Source organism: Botrytis porri, assembly GCF_014898465.1.
Source record: "Botrytis porri strain MUCL 3234 chromosome Unknown BPOR_016, whole genome shotgun sequence".
Taxonomy (NCBI): Eukaryota; Fungi; Ascomycota; class Leotiomycetes; order Helotiales; family Sclerotiniaceae; genus Botrytis; species Botrytis porri.
In genome coordinates this window covers 1,021,282-1,044,577 of record NW_024066090.1, presented here as the reverse complement: position 1 = coordinate 1,044,577, position 23,296 = coordinate 1,021,282, and the positions used below count along the sequence as shown (strand labels likewise).

The 23,296-nt window shown below is 44.1% G+C and overlaps 8 protein-coding genes across 8 annotated transcripts; 3 read left to right on the top strand and 5 right to left on the bottom strand.

The window, feature by feature from the left end:
- Window positions 1-1,281: 1,281 nt before the first annotated feature.
- Window positions 1,282-3,838, bottom strand: EAF01_010510 (uncharacterized protein; the record flags this gene model as incomplete). Its single annotated transcript, XM_038918767.1, has 3 exons — window positions 1,282-1,499; window positions 1,679-2,164; window positions 2,494-3,838. The coding sequence occupies 3 exons, from the start codon at window positions 3,836-3,838 to the stop codon at window positions 1,282-1,284; spliced, it is 2,049 nt and encodes a 682-aa protein (XP_038765992.1).
- Window positions 3,839-6,474: 2,636 nt separating this feature from the next.
- On the top strand, window positions 6,475-8,838 carry EAF01_010509 (uncharacterized protein). Its single transcript, XM_038918766.1, has 3 exons — window positions 6,475-7,270; window positions 7,388-8,131; window positions 8,204-8,838. The coding sequence occupies exons 1-3, from the start codon at window positions 6,724-6,726 to the stop codon at window positions 8,524-8,526; spliced, it is 1,614 nt and encodes a 537-aa protein (XP_038765991.1). The 5' UTR covers window positions 6,475-6,723; the 3' UTR covers window positions 8,527-8,838.
- Window positions 8,839-9,667: 829 nt separating this feature from the next.
- On the bottom strand, window positions 9,668-11,212 carry EAF01_010508 (uncharacterized protein). Its single transcript, XM_038918765.1, has 3 exons — window positions 10,478-11,212; window positions 10,202-10,391; window positions 9,668-10,074 (listed from the first exon to the last, which is right to left on the bottom strand). Exons 1-3 carry the CDS (start codon window positions 10,964-10,966, stop codon window positions 10,004-10,006), a joined length of 750 nt encoding a protein of 249 aa, XP_038765990.1. The 5' UTR covers window positions 10,967-11,212; the 3' UTR covers window positions 9,668-10,003.
- A 279-nt stretch (window positions 11,213-11,491) lies between these two features.
- EAF01_010507 (uncharacterized protein) lies at window positions 11,492-14,123 on the bottom strand (the record flags this gene model as incomplete). The annotated part of the gene is made up of 4 exons (XM_038918764.1): window positions 11,492-13,604; window positions 13,655-13,694; window positions 13,803-14,061; window positions 14,115-14,123. 4 exons carry the CDS (start codon window positions 14,121-14,123, stop codon window positions 11,492-11,494), a joined length of 2,421 nt encoding a protein of 806 aa, XP_038765989.1.
- A 781-nt stretch (window positions 14,124-14,904) lies between these two features.
- On the top strand, window positions 14,905-16,605 carry EAF01_010506 (uncharacterized protein; the record flags this gene model as incomplete). Its single annotated transcript, XM_038918763.1, has 3 exons — window positions 14,905-14,994; window positions 15,058-16,093; window positions 16,144-16,605. 3 exons carry the CDS (start codon window positions 14,905-14,907, stop codon window positions 16,527-16,529), a joined length of 1,512 nt encoding a protein of 503 aa, XP_038765988.1. The 3' UTR covers window positions 16,530-16,605.
- A 126-nt stretch (window positions 16,606-16,731) lies between these two features.
- EAF01_010505 (uncharacterized protein) lies at window positions 16,732-17,892 on the bottom strand (the record flags this gene model as incomplete). Its single annotated transcript, XM_038918762.1, has 1 exon — window positions 16,732-17,892. The coding sequence occupies one exon, from the start codon at window positions 17,890-17,892 to the stop codon at window positions 16,732-16,734; it is 1,161 nt and encodes a 386-aa protein (XP_038765987.1).
- A 113-nt stretch (window positions 17,893-18,005) lies between these two features.
- Window positions 18,006-19,892, bottom strand: EAF01_010504 (uncharacterized protein). The gene is made up of 3 exons (XM_038918761.1): window positions 19,756-19,892; window positions 19,638-19,692; window positions 18,006-19,581 (listed from the first exon to the last, which is right to left on the bottom strand). The coding sequence occupies exons 1-3, from the start codon at window positions 19,869-19,871 to the stop codon at window positions 18,118-18,120; spliced, it is 1,635 nt and encodes a 544-aa protein (XP_038765986.1). The 5' UTR covers window positions 19,872-19,892; the 3' UTR covers window positions 18,006-18,117.
- A 294-nt stretch (window positions 19,893-20,186) lies between these two features.
- Window positions 20,187-22,970, top strand: EAF01_010503 (uncharacterized protein; the record flags this gene model as incomplete). Its single annotated transcript, XM_038918760.1, has 3 exons — window positions 20,187-20,191; window positions 20,281-22,660; window positions 22,713-22,970. The coding sequence occupies 3 exons, from the start codon at window positions 20,187-20,189 to the stop codon at window positions 22,968-22,970; spliced, it is 2,643 nt and encodes an 880-aa protein (XP_038765985.1).
- Between the last annotated feature and the right edge of the window lie 326 nt (window positions 22,971-23,296).

The following is a 23,296-nucleotide window of genomic DNA, read 5'->3' as shown; positions in this document are numbered from 1 at the left end:
GCATATTTGTTGGATAAAAGTTATGGTTGATGATGGAGAGAGAGTCTCGGCGTCGTGTAGCCTCACCCACCGAGGGTGGTAAAGATAGAAAGTCTTGAAGGATATGTCTTGTCCTCATTTTTTGATTGAAGAAAGTAGGCAGACATGAGAGGAGGGCTCGTCAGCCAGATTCCAAGTTTCCTGCAACTACCATCAGATTGACCGTGAGAAGCAGGTTGGATGCACGACATGATATTTACCATATCCTGCAACCACGTTTCGTGGCATTGAGCAATATGAGGCCAGAAATCTCTTCGTGTTTGCGAGGAAGATATTCAACGAAGATGCTATTTATCGACTGTCGTTCCCTATTTTGATCAAAATAGGAAGGTAATGGAAAAGACGTGCTCGATTATATAAGCCAACGTGAGCTCACATGATGAGCAGATCAACACCACGTGAATCGTCCTTCGCTCCTTCCCAAATTGTTATCGTCTTACTTATCAACTATTACCATGTAGCTTGATGGCAGAGTTGTGATTGTAGTAGTGAAATATCGGTTTCCTAGGTCTCAATTTCTGATCTAAAAAGTAGCACAAGCCAACAGCATGATTTTGAGGATGATATTGAGCAGTAAGGTATCTAGGCTCGAATAGGTGAGTAGAGTTTGACAAAACTTTCGACGGCATGGATATCGATACGCTGATATCACTAGAAAATACAGCGAATAGGCTATAAAGATATACGGATGTGGCAAGGACAATCGGATTTGGATTCTGCAAAATAGTGTATTCTAACCGTCGCCAGACTCAATGAGGGAGCGCATGCGAAGCAATCCTTCAAGAGCAGCGGTGCTTTTTTAATGCCCCCTTGAATACGCCAAACAGGAATCATTGGTATCTCAATATGTACATACTCACTACCTGCTATTTAATACCTATAGAATTTTTCTTGAAACGCCGCATCACAATCGTCTTGAATGATGTTCAAACAAAACAATATAAGTCTTATACTGTCACTGTACCCAGCGAGTGGATTCGCTACCCATCAGTGTGATCCATACTTCATACTAACAAGTAGCATAATATTATATACCAAATTTTGAGCTTTATCGAGGACTCAAGACTGCGATGGAATCATCGTCCGAAATTAAGGTAATATTTTGAGTAACCAGAATGCCGTGTTAAGGTTCAGGAATGCGAAATTTTGATCGTTGGATTACAATCTGACCTATCCGATCTCACTTTAGCAGATGTGAGCCTCCGGATCTTCATCGGCCATTATGTTAGAGATTAATTTTCGTTATAAACGAGGTGCTGGGGTGGGAAACCCTAGGTTCAGATTGCCTTCCAGACAAGCATCGAAGCCAACAAGATCGAAAGAAGGGTCGAACATAGAGAAAACATCGAGATCACCCGTAGCATTAAGGTCGAATAGCGATGGGTCGAATTCTTGCATCCCAGTATATATTGGAGCGATAGACGGAGTCATTTGAGCGTTAGAAGTGGGCGCAACAGGTTCTATTTGGAAGGTTAGATTTTGAGTTTGAAATGAAACATGACAATGAGTTTGTTCGAAAGATGATAATGTTCTCTTAGATTGCTTGCGAACAATGAATCGGCCGGACGACCTAATATGTTTGGGAGAGAATGCTCATAGCAGAAGCAAGTCATACAGAAGTGAAAAGTGTAGGGCTTACGATTCTCAGTAGTTGTCATTGAAGTACTGTGACTATTGACTGTTGAATTGTTCTCGGTGGTGTTACTGACATCTTGATGTGGAGCCGTGATTTTATTTTCCGAGGAGACGGTAGAAAATACTCGATCGATTTCCCTTAGCATTTTCTTTCCCATATTTGCAGCGTTAGCAGCTGTACAGTACTGACTTTCAAGGCCTTCCAAAAGTCTACAACTAGCTTGGAATTGACCTCGAGCGCGCATCCGATGGACAGGTAGTTTGTTGTGGCGCATTTCTCGATAAGCAATACTCAAAGAAAGCGATATGGCGTATGGCACGAAAGGAAATAAAACAAGCTGGTCCTGTAGCTCGTGAGGAGTGGTCGATGAGAGAATACTGGTTGAGAGGGCTTGTCGAAGGTAAGAGGGTGTGGAACGCTTGGGTTCGGACCAAATATGGGATCGATGAGAGATGATAGAGATGCTGTGATAGAAAATTTCAATCGTTGCTAGACACTACATGAGTAAAAATATCATTCAAAGTAAACACTAAGCGTGAAAAAAACTTAATATAGCCATTCAATCTTCCCGGCTGGTATACTTGGTTTGAAAGTTTGGATGACATTCAATGATCAGCGTCGATTCGAAATCAAATCTTTCAAGCAGTCATGTGATGCGCAAAAGTCAACCACTTCAGAATATTCAAACAATTGTATGATTCCACAAGAACTCAATATTTCGAGCGAAACAAAAACTTAGAGAACTCAGGTCATTGGACTACTGCCCAGAATATCTAAAATCCCAGCAGGAGAAGTAAGGTGATTAGAGGATAACATACCAAGAGAGGAAGTACCAATATGTGCAGCCGCGCAATCCAGAACTATCTCTTCAAAAGCAGGGAATCGAACATCCATACCGCCTTGTTCTGATTGGTTCGGAGGTCGATATATCTCGATGACATCGTCAAGTAGTGATATCATTCTTAGAAATAGACGGAAGGAAGATTCTTGCTGATTAAAGCATTGGTGAAGATCTCTCCTCATGTCTCGTTCATGCATCAAGACAGGACGGCCATGGAATGCAGCATTCATGCGATCTAACGCATATACGCAACAAAGAAGCTTTGCACTTGCATCCTCCACCTGACCTTGGAGATGCAATCCCATGCCTTCAAGGTAATGAGTAGCTTTTCCAGAGAATTGAGATGCAAGATCCTCACTGCTGGAATTATCGATGAATAGAGAGAGGAGACAGAGGGCTTGAATCAGGACAATTTTGTCGGTCACGATGCCTAGTTCAATGGTCAACCTCATTGCACCGGACACCTTTTCGCCGAACGCTTTGCAGGTCATCGGGGGGCCTGCTTCGTCTAGTATGAGATGACCCGCAGCAGCGAAACTCTTGGATGCTGCCAAGCAAATCGCCTGTTCCAATAAAGCTCGACAAGGGACTGTAGGGGCTAGATTGCGGAACATGGCCTCGTTGATGATGGGAAAGATGGTGTTAATCTTCTCAAAATATATGCGAGACAATGCTTCAAGATGGGGTTTAGGTGGCATCGTAGATAGACACTCCTGTTCTATGAGAGGCACCAGAACATTACGGACCAAAGGCGGACATCCATAAAATAGGTTGGAGCTTGTCTGTTGTAAATTCGAGAAATGGTGAGGCTTTTTCCCGAGTGTTGAAGAGAGGTATACCCCAACGCTGTCCGGCAATACGCCACGAATGGCATCTGGACTGGTGGCAGCCAGAAAAATTGATTCAGGGTTCAAATCTCCAATGAATCGTGACTGAACACCAGTAGGTTCTTGGGAGTGAGACGTGTTTGCTTGAGTACGAGTACCACCGCTCAATATCCTAGCAGCTTCAAGGTCTTGATCACTACTTGCTAAATTTGATGCAACAGGAGATATATGACCAGGCTCCTCATGAGACGTTGTGCTTTGATATCCGGCATCTGTGGTGCAAGAGAGGACACTTGCAGTATATGGCTTGGCTGCTTGAGAAACCCGGTCATCGGGGTTGACTTGGCTAGATGCTCTTACAGGCGAAGAGTTCGTTGAAGTCGCATTGCTACCATGATTACATCGCTTTTTCCGCTTCCTGCAAGAGTCACATGCTTTTTGCGCTTGTTGCCTCTTGATGGATCCAGTCCCATCGGAAGCTACAAATTTGAACATTGTATCGGAGTGTAGTGTGGCGAGTGTAATTTCCGTCGGAGGTGTTCACTTGGCGGATCTAACTTCTTCCGAAATCATTAAACCAAGTAATTGCAAATGGGAACGTCTATGGTGATCCCATCCTATTGTGTTTTCTGAAGAAGAAGGTCCAACGGCAAAGGTCAAATGCAAAATAAAGTGGACCAAGCTCTTCCAGCAGCCTTGAAGAAAAGGTTCTTGGAGTCTTTCAGGTGGCCGTGTGAAATTGCACGACAAGAGTACGTAGCAAACCTTCCAGTATGTATGACTACCAGCACCTCAAATGAAGAACCAGCGGAAATCTTCGGGAAAATCTTCGGAAACAGGCAGTAGAGACGGACGTGGAAAGGTTGAAGGTCCACCTTAACCTTAAACGTGAGCGGAGTTTCCGAATACGTTTAGCTCTTGGTACAACATCTATCTTTCTATCAAGACAAACGAAAGGCCCTTAGGACTCTTGGTGTTCTGCTTCAAAGTCGACGAGGCAATAGCACCTTGAGGTTAGATATCTATCGAGGGAAGAATCGAATTCCAAAGCCACATAATCTTACGCCAGGCCTAACCTTTATAGCATCCTTCAATGTTCTGAGTGGATTATCAAATCGTCCTCAAGGCTCAATCATCCAGCCGGGAGGGATCTGAAGGAAGTCTTTGTACGTCCGATGATTGCTGAAAAGGTTGTTGAGCTGAGCATACCAAGGTAGGTAATTGCCTAGAAGGTACTGGCTGGTCTGGCTAGTGCAATCATGCAATGCAAAAAAAGCCTTACATAATCAGGCTCGGACCGAGGATTCTGGACGAGATAAATCTTACCTCGAAATAGATTATTAAGTATCGACCAAACTTTTCTGACTGTGAAATCTAAACCCGTTCATCGACGAGATACTAACATCTGAGCGTTCGAATACAATCCTGAATGTGACCCAACCATGGTCCATGGCGTGCCGCTTCAATCATTTCCATCTCACCATCGCGACAATCGAGAACCAATAAGGCGACGTTTGTGAGGAGCATCAACAACTGCGTGTCGCAGATTGACGCCATTTGTTCTGTAAATAGGTCCCATATATCTAATTGAGTCTACATAAGGTTTGCCTTCTCATTCTATAACGGAATATACAATGGACCATTTACATTCCCCACTCAAGCAGTTCGATACCATCTCTTAGCCTTTCGCATTCGTTAAAACATCTGCACGATGTGCATGAACTATTCTAAAAGAGTGACAGCAACTTACCACAAGGTTTAGTTGAAGACGGGAGTTGATATGATATCTTGGTATTTTTGGGGGGCAGTCGGCTCATGTCTTCAGGAGAACTTTTGCGGCCAGGAATCTGAATATGTGAAAAGTCTGGGAGAACGCAGCTGCACGATTGGCCGAATATATGAGCTATACACGGTGTGGTTTTTGTCGATGAAGTACGTGGAAGTTTTCACAAGGTGCTGAATAATTGCCTTCTAAGCCTGGCCTTGTCCTATAACTTGTGTCGCAATGGCCCACCACTGTTGATCCCGACGCTTGAAGTATGTAAGTAGAGCTGCATCGGTGTTTTGAAGTCTAGGAAAGGCTCAGACGCCGCCTGTCATTGATTCTTCCCCCTCAATATTTCTCCGCAGTGCATTATGCTGGAAGCCGAACTCTCCGGAACTGACACTTGAAGAGGCATGGCAAAGTTGTTGGGCTGTTTGTCATGAAATCCACCCACCACATGGAAATGATGAGCTCAAAGTTACATTTGATCAATAGCCAAATGCACATATGATTGAGATTGTCTCACCTGTATGAGCCGTTGCTTGTTTTCTGATCTTCATTACTAACTAATCACAAGCAATTTGACCCCTATCGTCCTAGCCCGAAAATATATATCGACAGCTCAATTGACTTTTCCCCAATGTTAACCAAGTATCATCTCGTTCTACTAAAGTTCGTCTTATAAAGCACTCTTCAAAGCTAATAGCTGGGGAACACACCATGATAATCAGAATTTCGCGGCATAATTGAATGCGAACTTGCTTCGTACACAACTGATTTGTTGCACTACCTCGGACTCGGGTAGCCACGCCTCTTGTTGTCCCATTATTGGCTGTATCAATTCAGATTTTCTGATAGGAATATCGAGCACATTATGGTGGGCCACTATCTCAATCCCCCAGCCCTAAAATCAATGGATGAGTAGAGTGAAAGACATACACCATACTGACAATTGATCCTGGCTTTTGTTTTGCTTGGTAGATAAGCAGGGTCATATGTGAGGCGGGATGCTGTTCAAGCACCAGTTGTTACACATCTGTCACGTCGCATTTCCGAAGCAAATCCAATTCTCAAGATGCTATTGTCATCATCGTCACCGGTATCAAATTACATGCCAAAGCTTCATTCTGAGAATTGCCCGGCAAACCTACCAAATTCGATTCATGCTAACCTTAAGGTTACCCCGCCATCAAATTTTGTTGTCTGTGCACCGGTTCCTGGATAATCCATGGATCCATCCATCCACGATGGACCACCATACACAGCCACACTTGGTCATCGGACTTCTCAAATAGGGTATGCCGCCAAAACAACTCGCGCCGTATGAGATTCACTAATATGCATGAAGTGTACTGACTTTCTGCATGCATTTTTTGTATTCATTCAAAAGAACTTTCGTTTCTTTCTACAGACCAAACACTCTCTACATAAACTTTCCCTTACGAGCAATTGCAAGCATCCAACCAGAATTTCTGTTGTTTTTGAAGTATTCGATACATTCACTTTCGAATCCCTCTGTACCTGATATTCAATCTAAATTCTCGGCATAGAGAGCATTCACAACTTATCCACATCTCAGAGCATAGAAAGTAGTCTCAAGCTCGCATTCGTCTCTATGTTGTCTCACGCGCGCTTCGTCTCCTCCTGCCGCCAAGCATCTTCTCTTCTTAAACACAAACCCAACTTAACCACCCATAAATCCTCTCTTGTCAACCATAACCCCAAGTTCGCAATTCGCACCCTCACAACACAAGCTAAATCATTCAACATGTCTTCCATGAATGCCATGAACCCAAAGGAAGAAGGCGATATCTCTTCTGTCTTCGTCTCACTCTCTGGCGCCAAGCCTACACCACTCCCGGAGCGATTTGCTGATATCAAGCGCAATCTTATCCGCGGCCACGAGGAGGCCGTTCAAGCATCTTTCACTCGCCTTATTGAGCAACTTGCGGTCGAAAATCGGAAAGTCGCGGAGTCGGGCCCGAAGATTATCCCGAGTGTGACTTTTAAGGATGTTCTTGAGAAGAACGTAAGTGACGAGCTATTGAAGGATATGAGAGATAAGGGTGCACTTGTTATTAAAGGTGTCCTGAATGAGACAACTGCCAGACGTTATAAGGAGGAGGTCGAAGATTATGTGAAGTTGAACCCCAGTACTAAAGGTAAGTTCTCTTTATGGTTTCATTATAAATTCTCTTCCATTCATACTTTCCCAAATTTGTCGGACAATCTTCTGCTCGAGTATCAAGCAAACAATCACAGTCGAACAAAGCTGACAGCAACAGGTTTCCCAGCCAATGATCCACAAGTCTACGAGCTCTACTGGTCACCACCACAAGTCAAAGCTCGTGGTCATCCAAACATGATCATTGCCCAAAAGTTCCTCCTCAGCCTCTGGCACTCCGCCGACCCTAACTCACCAATTTCATCTTCTCAACCAGTCACCTACGCTGACCGTGTCCGCATCCGTCAACCCGGTGATGCCATCTTTGCTCTCGGTCCTCACGCCGATGGTGGATCCGTAGAACGCTGGGAACCCAATGGCTACGGAATCAACGGAGTATATGACACAATTTTCCAAGGAAAGTGGGAAGAATTTGATCCTTTCGAGTCTTCATCACGTGTCCCTGCTGTTAGCGATCTCTATTACGGCGGAGGAAGCTGCTCCATGTTCCGCATGTTCCAAGCCTGGCTCAGCATGTCCCACACTGCGCCTGGAGAAGGCACATTGAAGGTCAATCCACTTATCAAGCTTACCACTGCTTACTTCTTGCTCCGACCTTTCTTTGAGCCTATTAAAGAATTGCCGGAGGGAAAGGAGGATGAATATACTGCGGAATATCTCAGTCCCGAGAACTGGAAATTGATTCCAACTGATCAGATGACTACTGCTCTTCATGGTGCTACCCCAAGTCACGGACAGGAGATGACCGAAAAGCTTCATCCACATCTGGATCTAAAGAACACTATGGTTCATATTCCAAAGATTAATCCAGGTGACTACGTTGCTTGGCACTGCGATAGTAAGTCTTCTACCTATCGAATCTTGTTAAAATATTTGCACAGTTACGTAGACTAATGTTATTACTTTATAGTGATCCACGCCGTAGACAAAAATCATGCTGGTAAATTCGACAGTTCCGTCCTTTATATTCCCGCCTGCCCTCTCACCCCCATCAATGCCGAAGCACTTGCCCGTCAACGCGATACCTTCCTCTCCGGCGTCCCAGGTCCAGATTTCCCAGGTGGAAAGGGCGAGAGTGAGCATATTGGTCGACCAGGTCTCGAAGAAGTTGAGTCTTGGACTGGTGAAGAGGGATTGAGAGCTATGGGCTTAAGTAAATTCGTTGTTGAAAGTGAGAAGGGAGCTGGTGTTGAAAAGGCTGTCGAGATTGGAAATAAATATTTGGGATTTTAGAGGAATGTGAATGGGCTATTGATCGTATGACGAAGACTGGATAGGAGGGGATGGGATAATGATCTTGTGACAGTGGTCTCAAGTTGCAATGGTGAGTTATTTATGGTGAATCCGGGATGAAACGGCGTTAGATTTGCTTTTGCACATCTAAATTTGAGATTTCTTTCCCTACATTGCGAGAATGATATTTCAAATCGGGAATTCACTCATTTTACTATCGGGAAGGAAGATTGCATTTTAGCAAAGCTCAATGGTAGGAAACATTTAGCAGTGGCTAGCAAAAGTTAATAGCAATCAAATGAATCTGACAAAAAATATCGACATTGATCTGCCTATGTTCAGTACCAACTTTTCCAATATCATTGGTCCATTGAACATTGGTCAAAACTCCTCACTGCGTTTCATGATGAAAAGTACTAGCATATCATGATTACATTCCAAGCTAACTTGTTGGTACATGTTTGTGAAGTAAGCTCCCATGGCTAAATCCGACTTCGTATCAGAACACTTATGTAAACTTGGAAGGTTCAAGAGTCTTAATTTTCAATCATGGACACGCGTTAAGATAATGGGTATGAATTCGATGCTTGAAATATGGCGTTTAGATAGCAAAGAGGAATTTGCGATTAGTGTTCTAGACATATATAAATTGTGTTGTGTCTTTTTGCGATGTGTGAGTGGAAGCTGTTGTATTCTACGTGATATCATCGCCTGCTTGGAGATAATAAGACTGTTCCGAACGAATATTTGTAATATCAAAGATGCTCATCACTTTTGCCCTCTTGTATATTGCCTTTCCATTAGCTGGAGTAGACCACGTAATGTACACACAATCCAGCTTCCGTGCCGAAATAAAAATCCACAGTACGCCATGGGTGTTACGTTACATTTGAGAGAGCAAAACTTAAAGACACCATTTAACCTAAGCTTCACTGACAGCAAGCAGCAAGAGTTTCATTCTATAGACCTGGCTTAGCATTGAATTACTTCTGTACTGATTTACGCCTCTAGCATCAAGACTTGAAATTGTGTCGGCGGACTAAACCCAGTCTCTACTAGCGAGACCTGGTCATGTTGTTCACCTAGGCTACCGATCCCATATCATCGATTTCCATTGCGCAAGCAGAAACCTCCAATCCGGCTATGTATTTGCGAACCAAACAGAAAAGAACAGAGGCACTAAAATGAAAGGACAACAGGCAGCCAAACCAATAGCAAAAGCCGAGGTGATAACCACGGCAACCAGACCCTGATCTAGCCTATCCGCCCGACTTTGAACATCTTTTCCAGTGGCTGCTGTGGAATGAGTGCTTGTTGTACTTGTTGCGCTATTTCCACTTCTTCCGCTGAAGGTAGTAGATGTAGTAGTTGAACTACTAAGTCCAAAACCATCAGCAGCAACGACACCTTCTCCTAAACTCCCAGCCTCTAGCTCTCCTACATTATTCTTCCAGTCTCCGGGAGTTCCTTGGTTGCCTTAGGGATAGTATTGACACAGGAGAAATAGGGAAACTCCAGGTGTAGCCGGGTCTGGTGATGAACCGGGTGCTGGGATGGGGGTTTATGTTAGTGTGTCATTCTTGTTCTTGACTACCGTGATAGTCGGTTTTTGGATTTGAAGCATAAGAGAACAGCATAATCATTACAGAATACTAAGTAGAGAAGAAGTACTTACGACAGTTATTCCAAGCACACCCCACAGACGTCGTGCTCTTCCACACCATCTGCGTAAACTGTTTTGTAGAATTCGTCATTCCTGGTTCCGACCAATGATAAAACTGGCGTTCCAATCCCAAGGAGTTAACGATTCCGAAGACGCTGGTGGGTATAACAGATACAAATGATTTTCCTATACCAGGAGTTGACTATGATTTCGAATGTAAGTAAGTATAACTGCCGACGTGTGAATATGTCTTGAGATATAGATGTGCGGCGGCATAGGAAAACATACCTCGAGATCCCATACACATCCTGCGACCCAGTCCGAACTGGAATTAGCCAGAGTATAATTCCAAACAAGAGGTAATGCACCATGTGTAGCTCTATACCAATTCTGGGCGTTGAGAATCTGGATCCTGAATTGCTCTGGCGTGCCGAATCCGGTTTCTTTTGGAGAGGCTTGAGTACTCAAGGATGGGACGGAAGTTTGGATTTTGTTTGGGCTAGAAGTGGTTGAAGTAGCTTGAGAATCATTTCCACTAAGACTACGTAATGTTTGAGTCAAAGAAGACGGAAATGGGGGCTCTGTTGTAGATGGAAAACTAGGTGCTGTAGAAGTATCGACCAGTAAGGGAACCAAAGTCTGTATTGCGGTTGTAGTTGGAGTGTCATCTGATGCTGATAAGGTTACCAAGGTTTCTGGAACCAAGGTTTCAATATTGATTTGGCCAATTGCACATCCAAAAAGCAAAGGGAAAGTGATCCACCATGAAAGAAACATAATGACTGCGGGTTTTCTTTTTTGACCGTTGTTGGAAACTTTCTCAAGAGACGTTCCTTAATCTGAGTTTTAGAAGATTTGTGGAAAGATAGAATCAAGAACGGAAGGCAATCGATTGGAAAATCTCGGGCTACAAGCACATAAAACAAAGAAATTAGAAGATATGGCCTCTCAAGGAAAGATGTTGATTAAGGATTCACCGCATTGCTTCAAACTCCCCATTCACTCTTTCTCAGCGCTGAATGGTGGGAATGTGAATATACCTGGTTAGGTACTCTTTTGGGGAAATATCACAATCCTCACTGGGTCTATGTCTTTGATTTTCATCACTGCCCAAAACCTGAGTCTGGTTTCATTCACTGTTATACCTTGTGGGGTGTTTACCTTCTGTTTATCCAATTACAATGTCTTCGTCTTACGAGTGATCGGCCAGCTCCTACTGAGACATCGTGATATATTTGTTTCATCAGTTAACAAGTGTACATGGCGTTTACAGGTCTACATCCCAGTTTAAGAGAACCTTCCTTAGTTTTTCGCGAGCTCTCCCTTAACCCATTTTTCCAAACCTCCTCTGGCAATGATTTCTTGCACATTGGGTGGTAACTCTCCAACCTTCTGACTCCACTTCTCACCACCTTCACCTTCCTGTACCTCTACCTTGCTTCGTCTAACGTCCCATACAAACTTCCATCCAGTTCTTCTGGTCAAGATCTTCTCTCCTTGTGGCACAGCTTGTTCAGCTGGCTTTGGCGAGTCAAGACTTTCGTTATTCTCACTTGGCTCTGTGACTTCCTTCTTTGGCACTGGTGCAGAAGCAGCAAAGTGTTCCCTGAGTCTTTGTACTAATCTTGGAACCTCAACTCCCATCAAAGCATTGTTGATGCTATTCCTGGAAAAAATGTTTCCAAAGCTTCCAGCAACTACCATGGGTATCTTCTTGGCGAGGATGGCAGTAGCAGCCTGTTCTCTAGAACTGCCACATCCAAAGTTAAAGCCGGAGACTAGGATGTCACCTTCACGAGCGATCGTGCGGAATTCTTTATCGTAGTTCTCCATGCATACTTCAGCCATCTTCTCAACCGAGACACCATCTTGGTAGGTATATTTGCCTGGATAGATAGCATCTGTGTTGACGTTATCAGCGTCACAGAAAACAATCTCACCCTCAACCTTTTCTGGAAAACCAGGAAGAATCTCTGTCAATGATTCGGAATCAGTTTCCTCGGGTTTTGAAGAGGTACCAAAGAGACTAGACTCAGCTCCATCAACGATCGACTCTGCTTGTGAGATAAGTTTCTCAAGTGCTTCTTCGATACTCATAGCTTTATCTTCTTCGACATTTCCATTACCTTCCCCAAGGACAACCTTGTTAACACCAATCGGTGGCTGATACCATCCGGGACCTGAGATATAGCCACTAAGAGCGCTCGCAGCGACAACTTCGGGACTAGCCAGATATGCCTTTGCATCGGTAGATCCCATACGCCCCTTGAAATTTCGGTTACTTGCGCTGATACCAACCTCACCTGGTTCTAATAAACCAGTACCGAGTCCAATACATGGACCGCATCCTGATGGTAATGGTTGTGCACCAGCTGCGAGAAGAGCTTGCCAGTCACCCGCTTCTTCGGCGGCTTCTTGCTCGGGAATGGAAGCAGCAGCGATATAGAAATTGACACCTTCGGGAATTTTTGGAATGGTCTTATTGGGAGAAGACTCAGCAGCGTCCTTGAAAACCTTGGCAGCAGCAGCAAGATCGGAAGCACGAGAGTTGGTACATGATACGAGGTATGCCTTGTTGAGTTTGATCTTTTGCGCTTCCAGATCGCGGATGGGCGTGGCGATTTTGACACTGTTGGGACCAGCGACGTAAGGAGAGAGAGTCGAAAGATTGAGGTACAAAGATTTGGCGTAGGTAGCTCCCTTATCTGCCACAAGTTGATTTTGAACCAAGTCGTCGATGCGAGCATGCGTGAATCGGGGTTCTTTGCCGTTGTTTGAGGCAAACATTGCACTTGTGGTAGCCTTATATCTCAACCATTTCTCGAGAACTGAATCAATTGGAAACAAACCTGACAAAGCACCCCATTCTGTTGTCATGTTTGCAATAGTAAGTCTATCATCGATGGGTAAACTGCGCATTGTTTGTTCCGATCCCGTGAACTCGATAGCGTGGTTGAGGACGTCGTCACTGTTAAATAGACCGCAAAGTGCAACAATAACATCTTTCCCTGTAACCCCGATTGGTAAAACTCCAGTGAGGGTGACTTTAGCGATTGGTGGAATCTGCCACCAGGTTCGACCTGTTGCCCAGATACTTGCGGCATCCGTTCGTACCATAGGTGTGCCCAAGCATCCAATACCACCATACATGTTGCTATGACTGTCTGAAGCGACAGTGACAGTTCCAGGCCAAGCATATCCTTCCTCTACCATAATCTGATGTCCAATTCCTCGTCCTGCGGGGTAAAAGTCCACTCCTTGCTGGCGTGCAAATTCCTCAATTTGTTTGTATTTCTTAAGATTCGTTTCGCTTTTATTTTGTACATCGTGATCAAGAGTGCAAACAATTTGATTGATATTGTGGATTTTGGTAGCACCAATAGACATAAATTTGGTCGCAACAGGCCAGGAATTACTAGATATTATTAGAATTAATGAGCGATAACTTTGGATTTGTTGACTCACTCATGGGTCATGCAGTAATGAGGCGAGAGAGTAACATAATCTGTGAAAATATCAGCATATATACATGCTTGAATTTGAATCAAGAGCAAATGAAAGCCGGCAGACGTAGGTCTTCCGAATCTTGTAGTGTAGAATGCTAATTACATACCTCCAGACTTTACAACCTTATCCTTCGCAAGTCCGAGGGAGTATCGTTGAACAATTTTCTCGGTGAGTGTCTGCGCAACACGAGGCGTAGTTTTCAGGGAAGAAAGAATGGCCGAAGAGTTTGGATCTTCAGTCTGCGAGTGAAAAACATCTTGCCAACGTCTCGCCGTCGCCGTATATGCACGATAGCCTCCGCGGAGAGCTCCCATTTCGTGTAAAGGACGGGAAGCCCTGACTCGCAGGCCCTTTGGACCAATTCTCTAGCAAAGCAAAAATCAGCGAAAGGAATTATTTCAGAATAAACTATACATACCAACAACATGGCTCAAGAATTCATTGATTTCTTTTTGAATATTGAGAAATTCAAACAATTCTCTAGATTTTATTGCGCAACCGTCAGAATTCCCGATAACCTATCAACGTCAAGGATTCAAAGCGGTCACTATCATTATGCCACGCTAGTCCCATATTTGACTAGTGTCAGTGTCCTGAATCGGCGTTGTCGTGATTGGTGGAGGCGTCTACGTCTGAACTCCCCTGTCACCAAGCGACGGACGCATGTATGGACTCTGAAGAATATAAAAATTGACTCAACAGCTTGTGGCTCCAAATGAGCTGCATTCTTACATGTATCTCTTTACTCCAAGCTGCTTGTCCTGTTTTTAGTCCACTGGGAAGACTGGTTGAAGACTTTGGTTTGCCACCGACCTAGAAGGTAACCAATTTGAAGTCAAAATTGTCTCGGTTCCTGCGATTTGGCCAATTCCCTTTCATCGTAACATACCAAACTCCCGATTATCTCAATTCTACCTCCTTGTTAACCATGGGCATTATCTGTAGCTCCGTTAGTCTTTCTGGAGCGATGTCCTATTTCAGAGCAAGTGCGAGGATTAAAGATGCAATTCTCTTCGCAGTTGCTTTATCCTTACAAGTACAATCATTATCATTGTTGCTAGCCCATACATATGGATATGTTTGCTCCTTCTTCTCTTGTTAATGCCGTCACATAGATATACTCCGCTAAACAAATCGAGCCAATTTCTGCCCATTTTCCGGTATCTGAAGTCAGAAACTAATTCCCAATTGACACTGAATCCAAAACCATGAGTATTTCTCTTGATAAGAACACATGCTCCAATTTTCCAAACAACTGCGGTCCACTCTCAGCTGACATTGAAATTGAAGGAGTTGGCGTATGTTTCACTCAAGACGTTAGTAGTTGACTGTATCGAACGGTGTTTCTAATCTACAGGCAGATATACATCTCCTTCCTTGCAACGGCGCTTTTAACACTCTCGGCCGCAGTCATACGTCTTCCATGCCAACTCGCACTTCATTCTTACGAATATGCTGAACACGCAAAGCCGGAATATCACGATTTTGATCACCAATCCACTAAAGGTACAGCGGCGAATCTGTATCACGCGGCCAAGGAGAAGATACGATTTTACAGGCGATGGATCCTTCTCCGATATTCCGACAAACCAAACATGCCCAGATACAGGCTTATAAACGCGGCTGTGACCCCCCTTATCCTTTCACTTGCGGATCAACAACTAGTGACAAGTTCCGCTGTCATGATTGCCGGACTTTACAATTTTCAAACGATCAGCGCCTACCATTATAATATCATCGTGTATCTAGCTTGGTTTTCTAGCTTTACACATACAGTAGCTTTCGTTTCCATGGGCGATCATTTTTTGCAAAATCACGTATTGGCTGGAATTAGATTCTGTGGATACATCGGCAATTTCATACTTTTTATCTTCGCACAATCTCGAGCAAGAAGCTTTGGAAACACAGCTGGTATGTATAGATCGTACAACAGCGAGCATGTATCTGGAGAAGCAGCAGCTTGTCTAGCGAGATGTGCGGCCCAATTTCCATATCACGGCTATGATCATCAACTTCGTATCGCTACCTTGTCCTTCCTTTTCTTCCAAGCATTTCTCCAATGCATTCCACAGTGCATACGGAATGGTCTCAGTCTCTCCATTTACAGTCGGTGTTTGAAAATTCTCTGCATCACTGATCGCGAGAGATTGTGTTTGTGGCTAGCTTACGCCTTTCAGACGGTAATAGTATCGTTTTGGGTGATACCTATTCCTCCAATCTTACTCGGACTGGGTTTCGGCTTTAGGCGTGCCCTTGTATTCAGGGATATAACCCGATATCCAGGTTTAGAGACCACCGAAGACTTCATCGAACAGCAGAATGCATGGACATTTGGCCAATTTGTTGCCTGTATTCTCCTAGCTCTTCCTATAATTGCTGCACTCGAGGGTTATTTGGGTGAGTATCTGGACACATACATTTTAAGATTCGTTTAACATTCAAAATAGACGAACGAGACAAAATCTCCGACGAGAACCGAGAGGCCGGTCTTCCAAGCCATAATTCTCAATGGAAGCACCGCTTAAATGTACTATTAAAAGTTACACATCTTGGAAAACCACCCACAGCAAAAGATCCAGGACTTCGGAATCGCATATCTGCCTGGGCCGATAACAATAGTGTTGATCACCCCGTCGGTAGAGATACAGAAAGATTTGGTATCATCGAGATGGCTTCGCGACAAAATACTAGATTATCCCAACCTCGTGAACGTCAACTTTCATCACCAAATTCTCCAAGACTATTCACCCATGCGTCTGGTGAACTAGTTCTACTTCCTCACATTAAAGAAATTTCATTAGGGCTAGATTGTATTGTGAATTCTTCAGGATGATGTATTTATAAAGTTGCCTGCGTTGTTAACGTAAAATATTTTGTTAATAGGATCACTGCCAGTCGATTGTTTCTAGGATTGTGGCACGCTAGTTAGAAATCATCTTCATTTGATATCATTCTCGTTAGAAATGTTTATATTCATTATGGATTAATAGCTATTGGAATTCAATTATCTTATTTATTTGACGCGCCATTGGAACTCAGTGATACCTCACTTGCTGCAATTTGAAATAGGCTTCCCTGTCATCTGGCCCCATCCCATCGAGGTTCCTCCTACTTTTAATCATTTCCTCCTCAGACCTCCACGCCTCAATAGCCAGCATCCGCCTGCGAGCAAGCACTGACTTAAAATCCTCTGTATCATCGTTCTTCTTCTCTGTATCAAAGGCTTCCCACGCAGCTACCTGCACGCTTTTTTGCTTTTCCAGGTCGATCGGAACGAATGGCTGTTTCGAATATTCTTCGGCATTTCTCAGTGCTGTCCATGCTTCCTTGAATGTTTCATACGATGTCGCTGGAGAAAGGCAGAGAAGCTCGGACATGTGATATTCTAGATATATTCCAGCTTCATCCTGTGCCTCTACATTCGAGCCTGTTCGACCAAAATTTGCGAAGAGAGTAATGCAAGATTCACTGATTATGAAAGTAAAGACGTGGGCATGATCTTTCTCGTCAAACCGGTAGTATGCTGCATTGGGGGACCATCTCTTCAAACAGCGAATAGCTAGTCGTCGTTCCTCAACAAAGTATGCCCCTATACATCTCAGACGAGCGGCTACGTAGCCAAATGAAGTATCATTAGGCGTGCGCTGCTCTGCAGAATGTGCTGGTGATTGTGTCCGTTCGTCCCTGGTCGTATCGGCCGCTCCGTCGAACCTTTCATACAATTCTTCTAGATATTCTTGACCGACGCGAAATCCTCCGACCAGGTACGGCGTGGGTGACTCAAACTCCCGCTGGATCATCTGACCATGTTTTCTAATTTCATTTCCATCAATCTTGTCCCGATCTTTAAAGAAGACCTTCGCTGCATTGAATATTGCAGATTCGTTGCCATTCATGGTTGCAGCAGCAAACCTAAATGATTCGTATAGTTCTTCGCTAGGAGGAGGACTTCCTCGTTTTTTCCGAAGGTTGTATGTCAAATAATCGTAGTTCGTTGGTCTTTCTGACCCCCAATGACACTCAGAATCAAGCAGGCCACTATCGAGATCTGGTCTAATGCTCCCTATCCGAAAAAGTCCTTTGAGATCAGATGGAGCGGATTCGTCTGCAGACAAATCTAGCGCGTCCTTGACCTCGTCTTTTATTGCCGCAGCTCCTGTACTCTCCACACGTTCTTCAGACCATGAAGTCGACATAATCTTGCATATGCAATGATTGAATGATGGCAGATTGATCTAAGAATCGTTGACGAAATATTGTGATGCAACTTGACGTAACGTTACTAAAAAGTAACATCGATGGATATACCAAGAAGGAAAATTTCATTGGGTTAGAAGTTTACAATTTATAAGTCATAACAATTCATTAAGAATAATTCTCCCTATCGTACATTATCAAAAACAGATACCACGACCCGTCAATCAATAGCCACTTTGCTCCTTCCTGTTGCCTTCCGCCTTGGCTCCTTCACCAGCATCTTTGATCGCCTGCTCATCACCCCTTATCTTTGCAAAGTGTTCTTTGATATCATCTGCGCTGATAGCTTGACCACTTTCTGCGAATTTTTGGAAAAACGGTTTGAGTTTATCCTTCAAATGATTGTATGCCATTACACCCTCAATCGCTCGAACACGATCAACATTTTTGAGAGCACTTTCGCCACGATCATATATGCTCCCGCTACCGACTGTGCTTCCTCCTTCATCTCCGTCGTCTGATACTGGAGGCTCATATGTTTCTTCCTCTTCGAGGAGCTGTGGGTGTTTTGCTAGTTCTGGGAAGCAGTCTGAACAATGACAGAGGTAATCGCGAAAGTCGGATGTAAAAAATAATGAGATTTGACCATCGAGTACCTTCGGTAATGCCTCCAATTTGCATGCTGGGGGTTTGCTATCATTGCTGCCGTTAGAACCTTTGTCTAATGACCTCTCTCCTTCCTCACTCTTGATTCGCTTCGAAGCTGAAGAACAAGTCGAAATATCGTCATCTTCTGACTTGCGCTTTCTAGATTCTAAGATCGATGGCGCAAGGAAATTCGTAGACTTGGGAGGGGTCTCACTCTCAGGAGAAGGAGCTGCACTTCTTCTGAAAACGGGAGAGAGGAAACCCGGTGCACCAGCATATCTTTTGATCCATGGATTCGCATCAACACATTTGTAGCAGATGAATCCTTCAAAATCGTCTTCGTCGGGAAATCCTGGAGGTAAGGGCGGGTCTTCTTCCTCCTCTTCTTCGTCTTCTTCTTGGTCGACTGCTGCAATGGATTTTGGTGCCTCGACTTCACTTGAATTCGCGTTCGTTCCATCTCTGATTGGTTTGACTGTAATTGGTTCTGCAACTTCTGTAATAGATTCCAGTGTGCCTTCATTGATTTTTTTGAACTTCTTTGGCGAGTTTTTATCACTCATACTCTCATACCATTTTGGTCCTAAACCTGTAATGCATCCAGGATGCCACCAATCCTCGCCACAGCCACCTTCATCAACACCACCTAGACCCAAGCATTGAAACATGGTGCCCTTCTCTTTATAAGCATCATAGTCGCATCTGCAACCACAAAATCGATTTCTGAAATTGTGATTGTATTTGTTTTTCAGTTCTGGAGCTTCTGAATGTACATTGCCCTTTGTATTTGTCTCTGAATTGATGCGCAAGCTACAAGGCGAAGTTTCTGGAAAACGTGTTGTGCCGCAATCGCAAGTAAAGTTTCGTTTATTGAATAGTTCCACGAGATTGTGCTCGCCATGACATTGTATGGAACAGGAATAACAGATGCCAGCAGGATTGTACGGATCAGACGCATTAGTTGGAGCAGGATTGCATGTCAAACAAGCAAATAGAATTTGTCGAAGAGATCCAAGAGGCTTTGTGCAGGTATCGATACTCTATTCAAGCCAATCAGTACAGTTTTCAAGCATTTGAAAGATGACCCTGTTAGTACATATGGCAATGCTTCGCGCGCTTCCGCTTCGAGCTTCAGTTGCGTGCTGATGAATCTGGTATATATATATGAGTATGTAATTCAATCGCGAATACCGGTAGGAATGGAAATCGCATACTCAGCTGCTGTGTGTGAATCGTTCGGCTTCTGAGAGGAGAAACTATGACTTCTTGAGGCGCCACCCGTTTGATTTACAGAGGCCTCATTCGACTGAGAATCAGATGGAGGTTCCATTATTAGCTCGAGACGTCAAATACAAGAAGAGTTGTAAAAGGTTAATTAATTGATTTAAAAAGTAGAGCTGGCTTATCGCAATGATGCGGCCGCCAAAACGCCAAGAACCACTTTACGCGCTCGGTCTTACAATGGGTTTAGCTTGCCGCGTCGCGTACTGACGGCAGATTTTACGTGTTTTCCCCTACCATTAATTTATGCAAGCACTTCAACCTTGCTCAAAGTGAACTTCAGCACAATTAACAACCCGCACTGGTTTAACTTCACTTGTAACGTTTTCTAATACTTCACGAGACTTCAGTCTTCTAATATACTATGAGGTGAGAATAATTTGCTATCTCGAGCATAAAACCCACAGCTCTGAATCATTATTTACCCCTGAACTCTATTGACTGTTTGCACCCAATAGTTCCCCTCTGCGAAATAACATGTCATCAGCCAACCGTGGTGTCGATGGGGGTCGAAATCGTCGCAAGCGCTCCAGAGAGCCAGAAGATGATGATTTGCCGGGCGGTGCCGCACCTTCTAGTCCGCCTGGAGATTTCAGATCCTCCCCACCAGCACCAATCCGGCACGGTGTCGAAGACGAGGATGATGACGAGATAGAGGATGATGTTGAGATTGCTGTCGATATCGATGATGCAGATGAGATGGCGGAAGACGAGGATGGAATTGATCTCTTCGGTGGCAATTATGAACGAGATTACAATGCCCGGGACAATACAAATTACGAGGGTGCGGATATTGATGACGAAGGAGAATACGATGAACTCGACGCTGCGGCCAGAAGACAGCTCGAAGCCAGATTGAATCGCCGTGATAGAGAGCTTGCTAGGCAGCGTCGTATGCCAGCTGCTTTCTTGCAAGATGAAGATGAAGATGGAGACTTGGATTTAATGAATCAACCAAGACGTAGACGCCATCATTATGACGAAGACGAAGATGAAGACATGCAGGAAGATATTATGGAGGAAGAATTGTCTCTTGAGACATTGCAGGACGTCAAGTCATCCAGTCTGGTAGAGTGGATTGCTACACCATCCGTTCAAAGAACTATTCGGAGGGAGTTCAAAGCTTTTCTTACCGAGTACACCGACGACCATGGAGTTTCTGTTTATGGTAGCCGTATCAAGACACTGGGAGAGATTAACGCAGAGTCATTAGAGGTTTCATATGACCATTTATCTGCCTCAAAAGCGATCCTCGCATATTTCTTGGCGAATGCTCCAGGTGAGATGCTTCAATTATTCGATGAGGTTGCTATGGAGGTCACACTTTTACATTATAACGATTACCAACAAATCCATTCCGAGATTCACGTTCGAATTACCGATTTACCCGTTCATTATACTTTACGACAACTTCGCCAGACACATTTGAATTGTCTCGTTAGAGTCAGCGGTGTGGTTACTCGCCGAAGTGGTGTATTTCCCCAATTGAAATATGTCATGTTCGATTGTTCCAAATGCCATACAAGACTTGGCCCTTTCCAACAAGAGTCTAATGTCGAAGTTAAGATTTCTTTCTGTGCAAATTGTCAATCTCGTGGTCCTTTCAACCTCAACTCAGAAAAGACTGTCTATCGCAACTATCAAAAGTTGACTCTCCAAGAATCCCCGGGCACTGTTCCTGCTGGCCGTCTGCCCCGTCATCGTGAAGTTATTCTTCTCTGGGATCTTATTGACAAAGCCAAGCCCGGTGAGGAGATTGAAGTCACGGGTGTGTACCGTAATAACTACGATGCTCAATTGAACAATCGAAATGGTTTCCCTGTATTTGCAACAATATTAGAGGCCAATAATGTTGTCAAATCTCACGATCAACTTGCTGGATTCAGACTCACAGAAGAAGACGAGCACGAGATTCGCGCACTTTCTCGGGATCCTCAAATTGTGGATAAAATTATCAATTCCATTGCTCCAAGTATTTATGGCCATACTGATATCAAAACAGCCGTGGCCCTGTCACTGATGGGTGGAGTTGCCAAGGTCGCTCAAGGAAAGCATCATATCCGTGGTGATATCAATGTACTACTTCTTGGAGATCCTGGAACAGCAAAATCTCAAGTTCTGAAGTATGTAGAAAAGACGGCTCACAGAGCTGTCTTTGCTACTGGTCAAGGAGCTAGTGCCGTCGGTCTCACGGCAAGTGTACGCAAAGATCCTCTTACTAGTGAGTGGACTTTGGAAGGTGGCGCTTTGGTGCTTGCAGATAGAGGAACATGTCTCATCGATGAGTTCGATAAGATGAACGATCAAGATCGAACATCCATTCACGAAGCTATGGAGCAACAAACTATTTCAATCTCTAAAGCTGGTATCGTCACAACACTCCAGGCTCGATGTGGTATTATTGCGGCAGCAAATCCAATTGGTGGACGTTACAATTCAACCATCCCCTTCTCACAGAACGTTGAGCTCACCGAGCCAATTTTGTCTCGTTTCGACATTCTTTGCGTTGTTCGTGATACTGTCGACCCGGCGGAAGATGAAAGACTCGCTAGATTCGTCGTGGGTTCTCACGGTCGTTCTCACCCGGGAAGCCAACCTACGGATGAAAATCAAGCCTCTATGGAAACAGAGCATGACGCTGAAATGCGCGATAGTGCCATCAATGGTGGCGAGCCAAAACAAGAAGGCGAGATCAAGCAAGAATTGCTTCGAAAATACATTCTTTATGCTAGAGAGAGATGCAGTCCAAAGCTCTACAATATCGATGAAGAGAAAGTTTCCAAGCTCTTTGCAGATATGAGAAGAGAATCATTAGCGACTGGAGCTTATCCTATCACTGTAAGTAAATCCAATCTCTCAATCCACTCTACATGGCTAACATAACCTTTAGGTTCGCCATCTTGAAGCCATCATGCGTATCAGTGAAGCATTCTGTCGAATGCGACTTTCTGAATATGTCTCTGCGCAGGATATTGATCGAGCGATTGCTGTTACGATTGATTCTTTCGTTGGGAGTCAAAAGGTTAGTTGCAAGAAAGCACTCGCCCGTGCTTTTGCGAAGTATACACTTGCAAGACCTGGTGGCGGAAGGAGGAACAGGAATTCCGAGAGAGGACAGAGGGCGGCGGCTACTGCGACGATGGCTTAAAGGCGAATGTGAAGAAATGAGTGTAACTAGGGCCCACGAGCGCTATGATTTTCCGTCGTTGATTGTTTGGTCAAGAAGATCCAGGTTATTGAATGGACGGACGTTGAGATTTGACAGAATGTTCATATCACATGAATGAGCTCAATATGGAGTTTCGGTAGCGCCTTGGTTCATGATTGTACAGCCTGGTTATGATATAATGAATAAATATACCGTGTTTTGCGTCACCCAGTCCACTTTGCTTGTCCAGTCCCATTTCTGAATACAATCAGTACTACGTTGCATCCCATCATGGCTCAAGATATCTAATAGAGTTAATTCTGAAG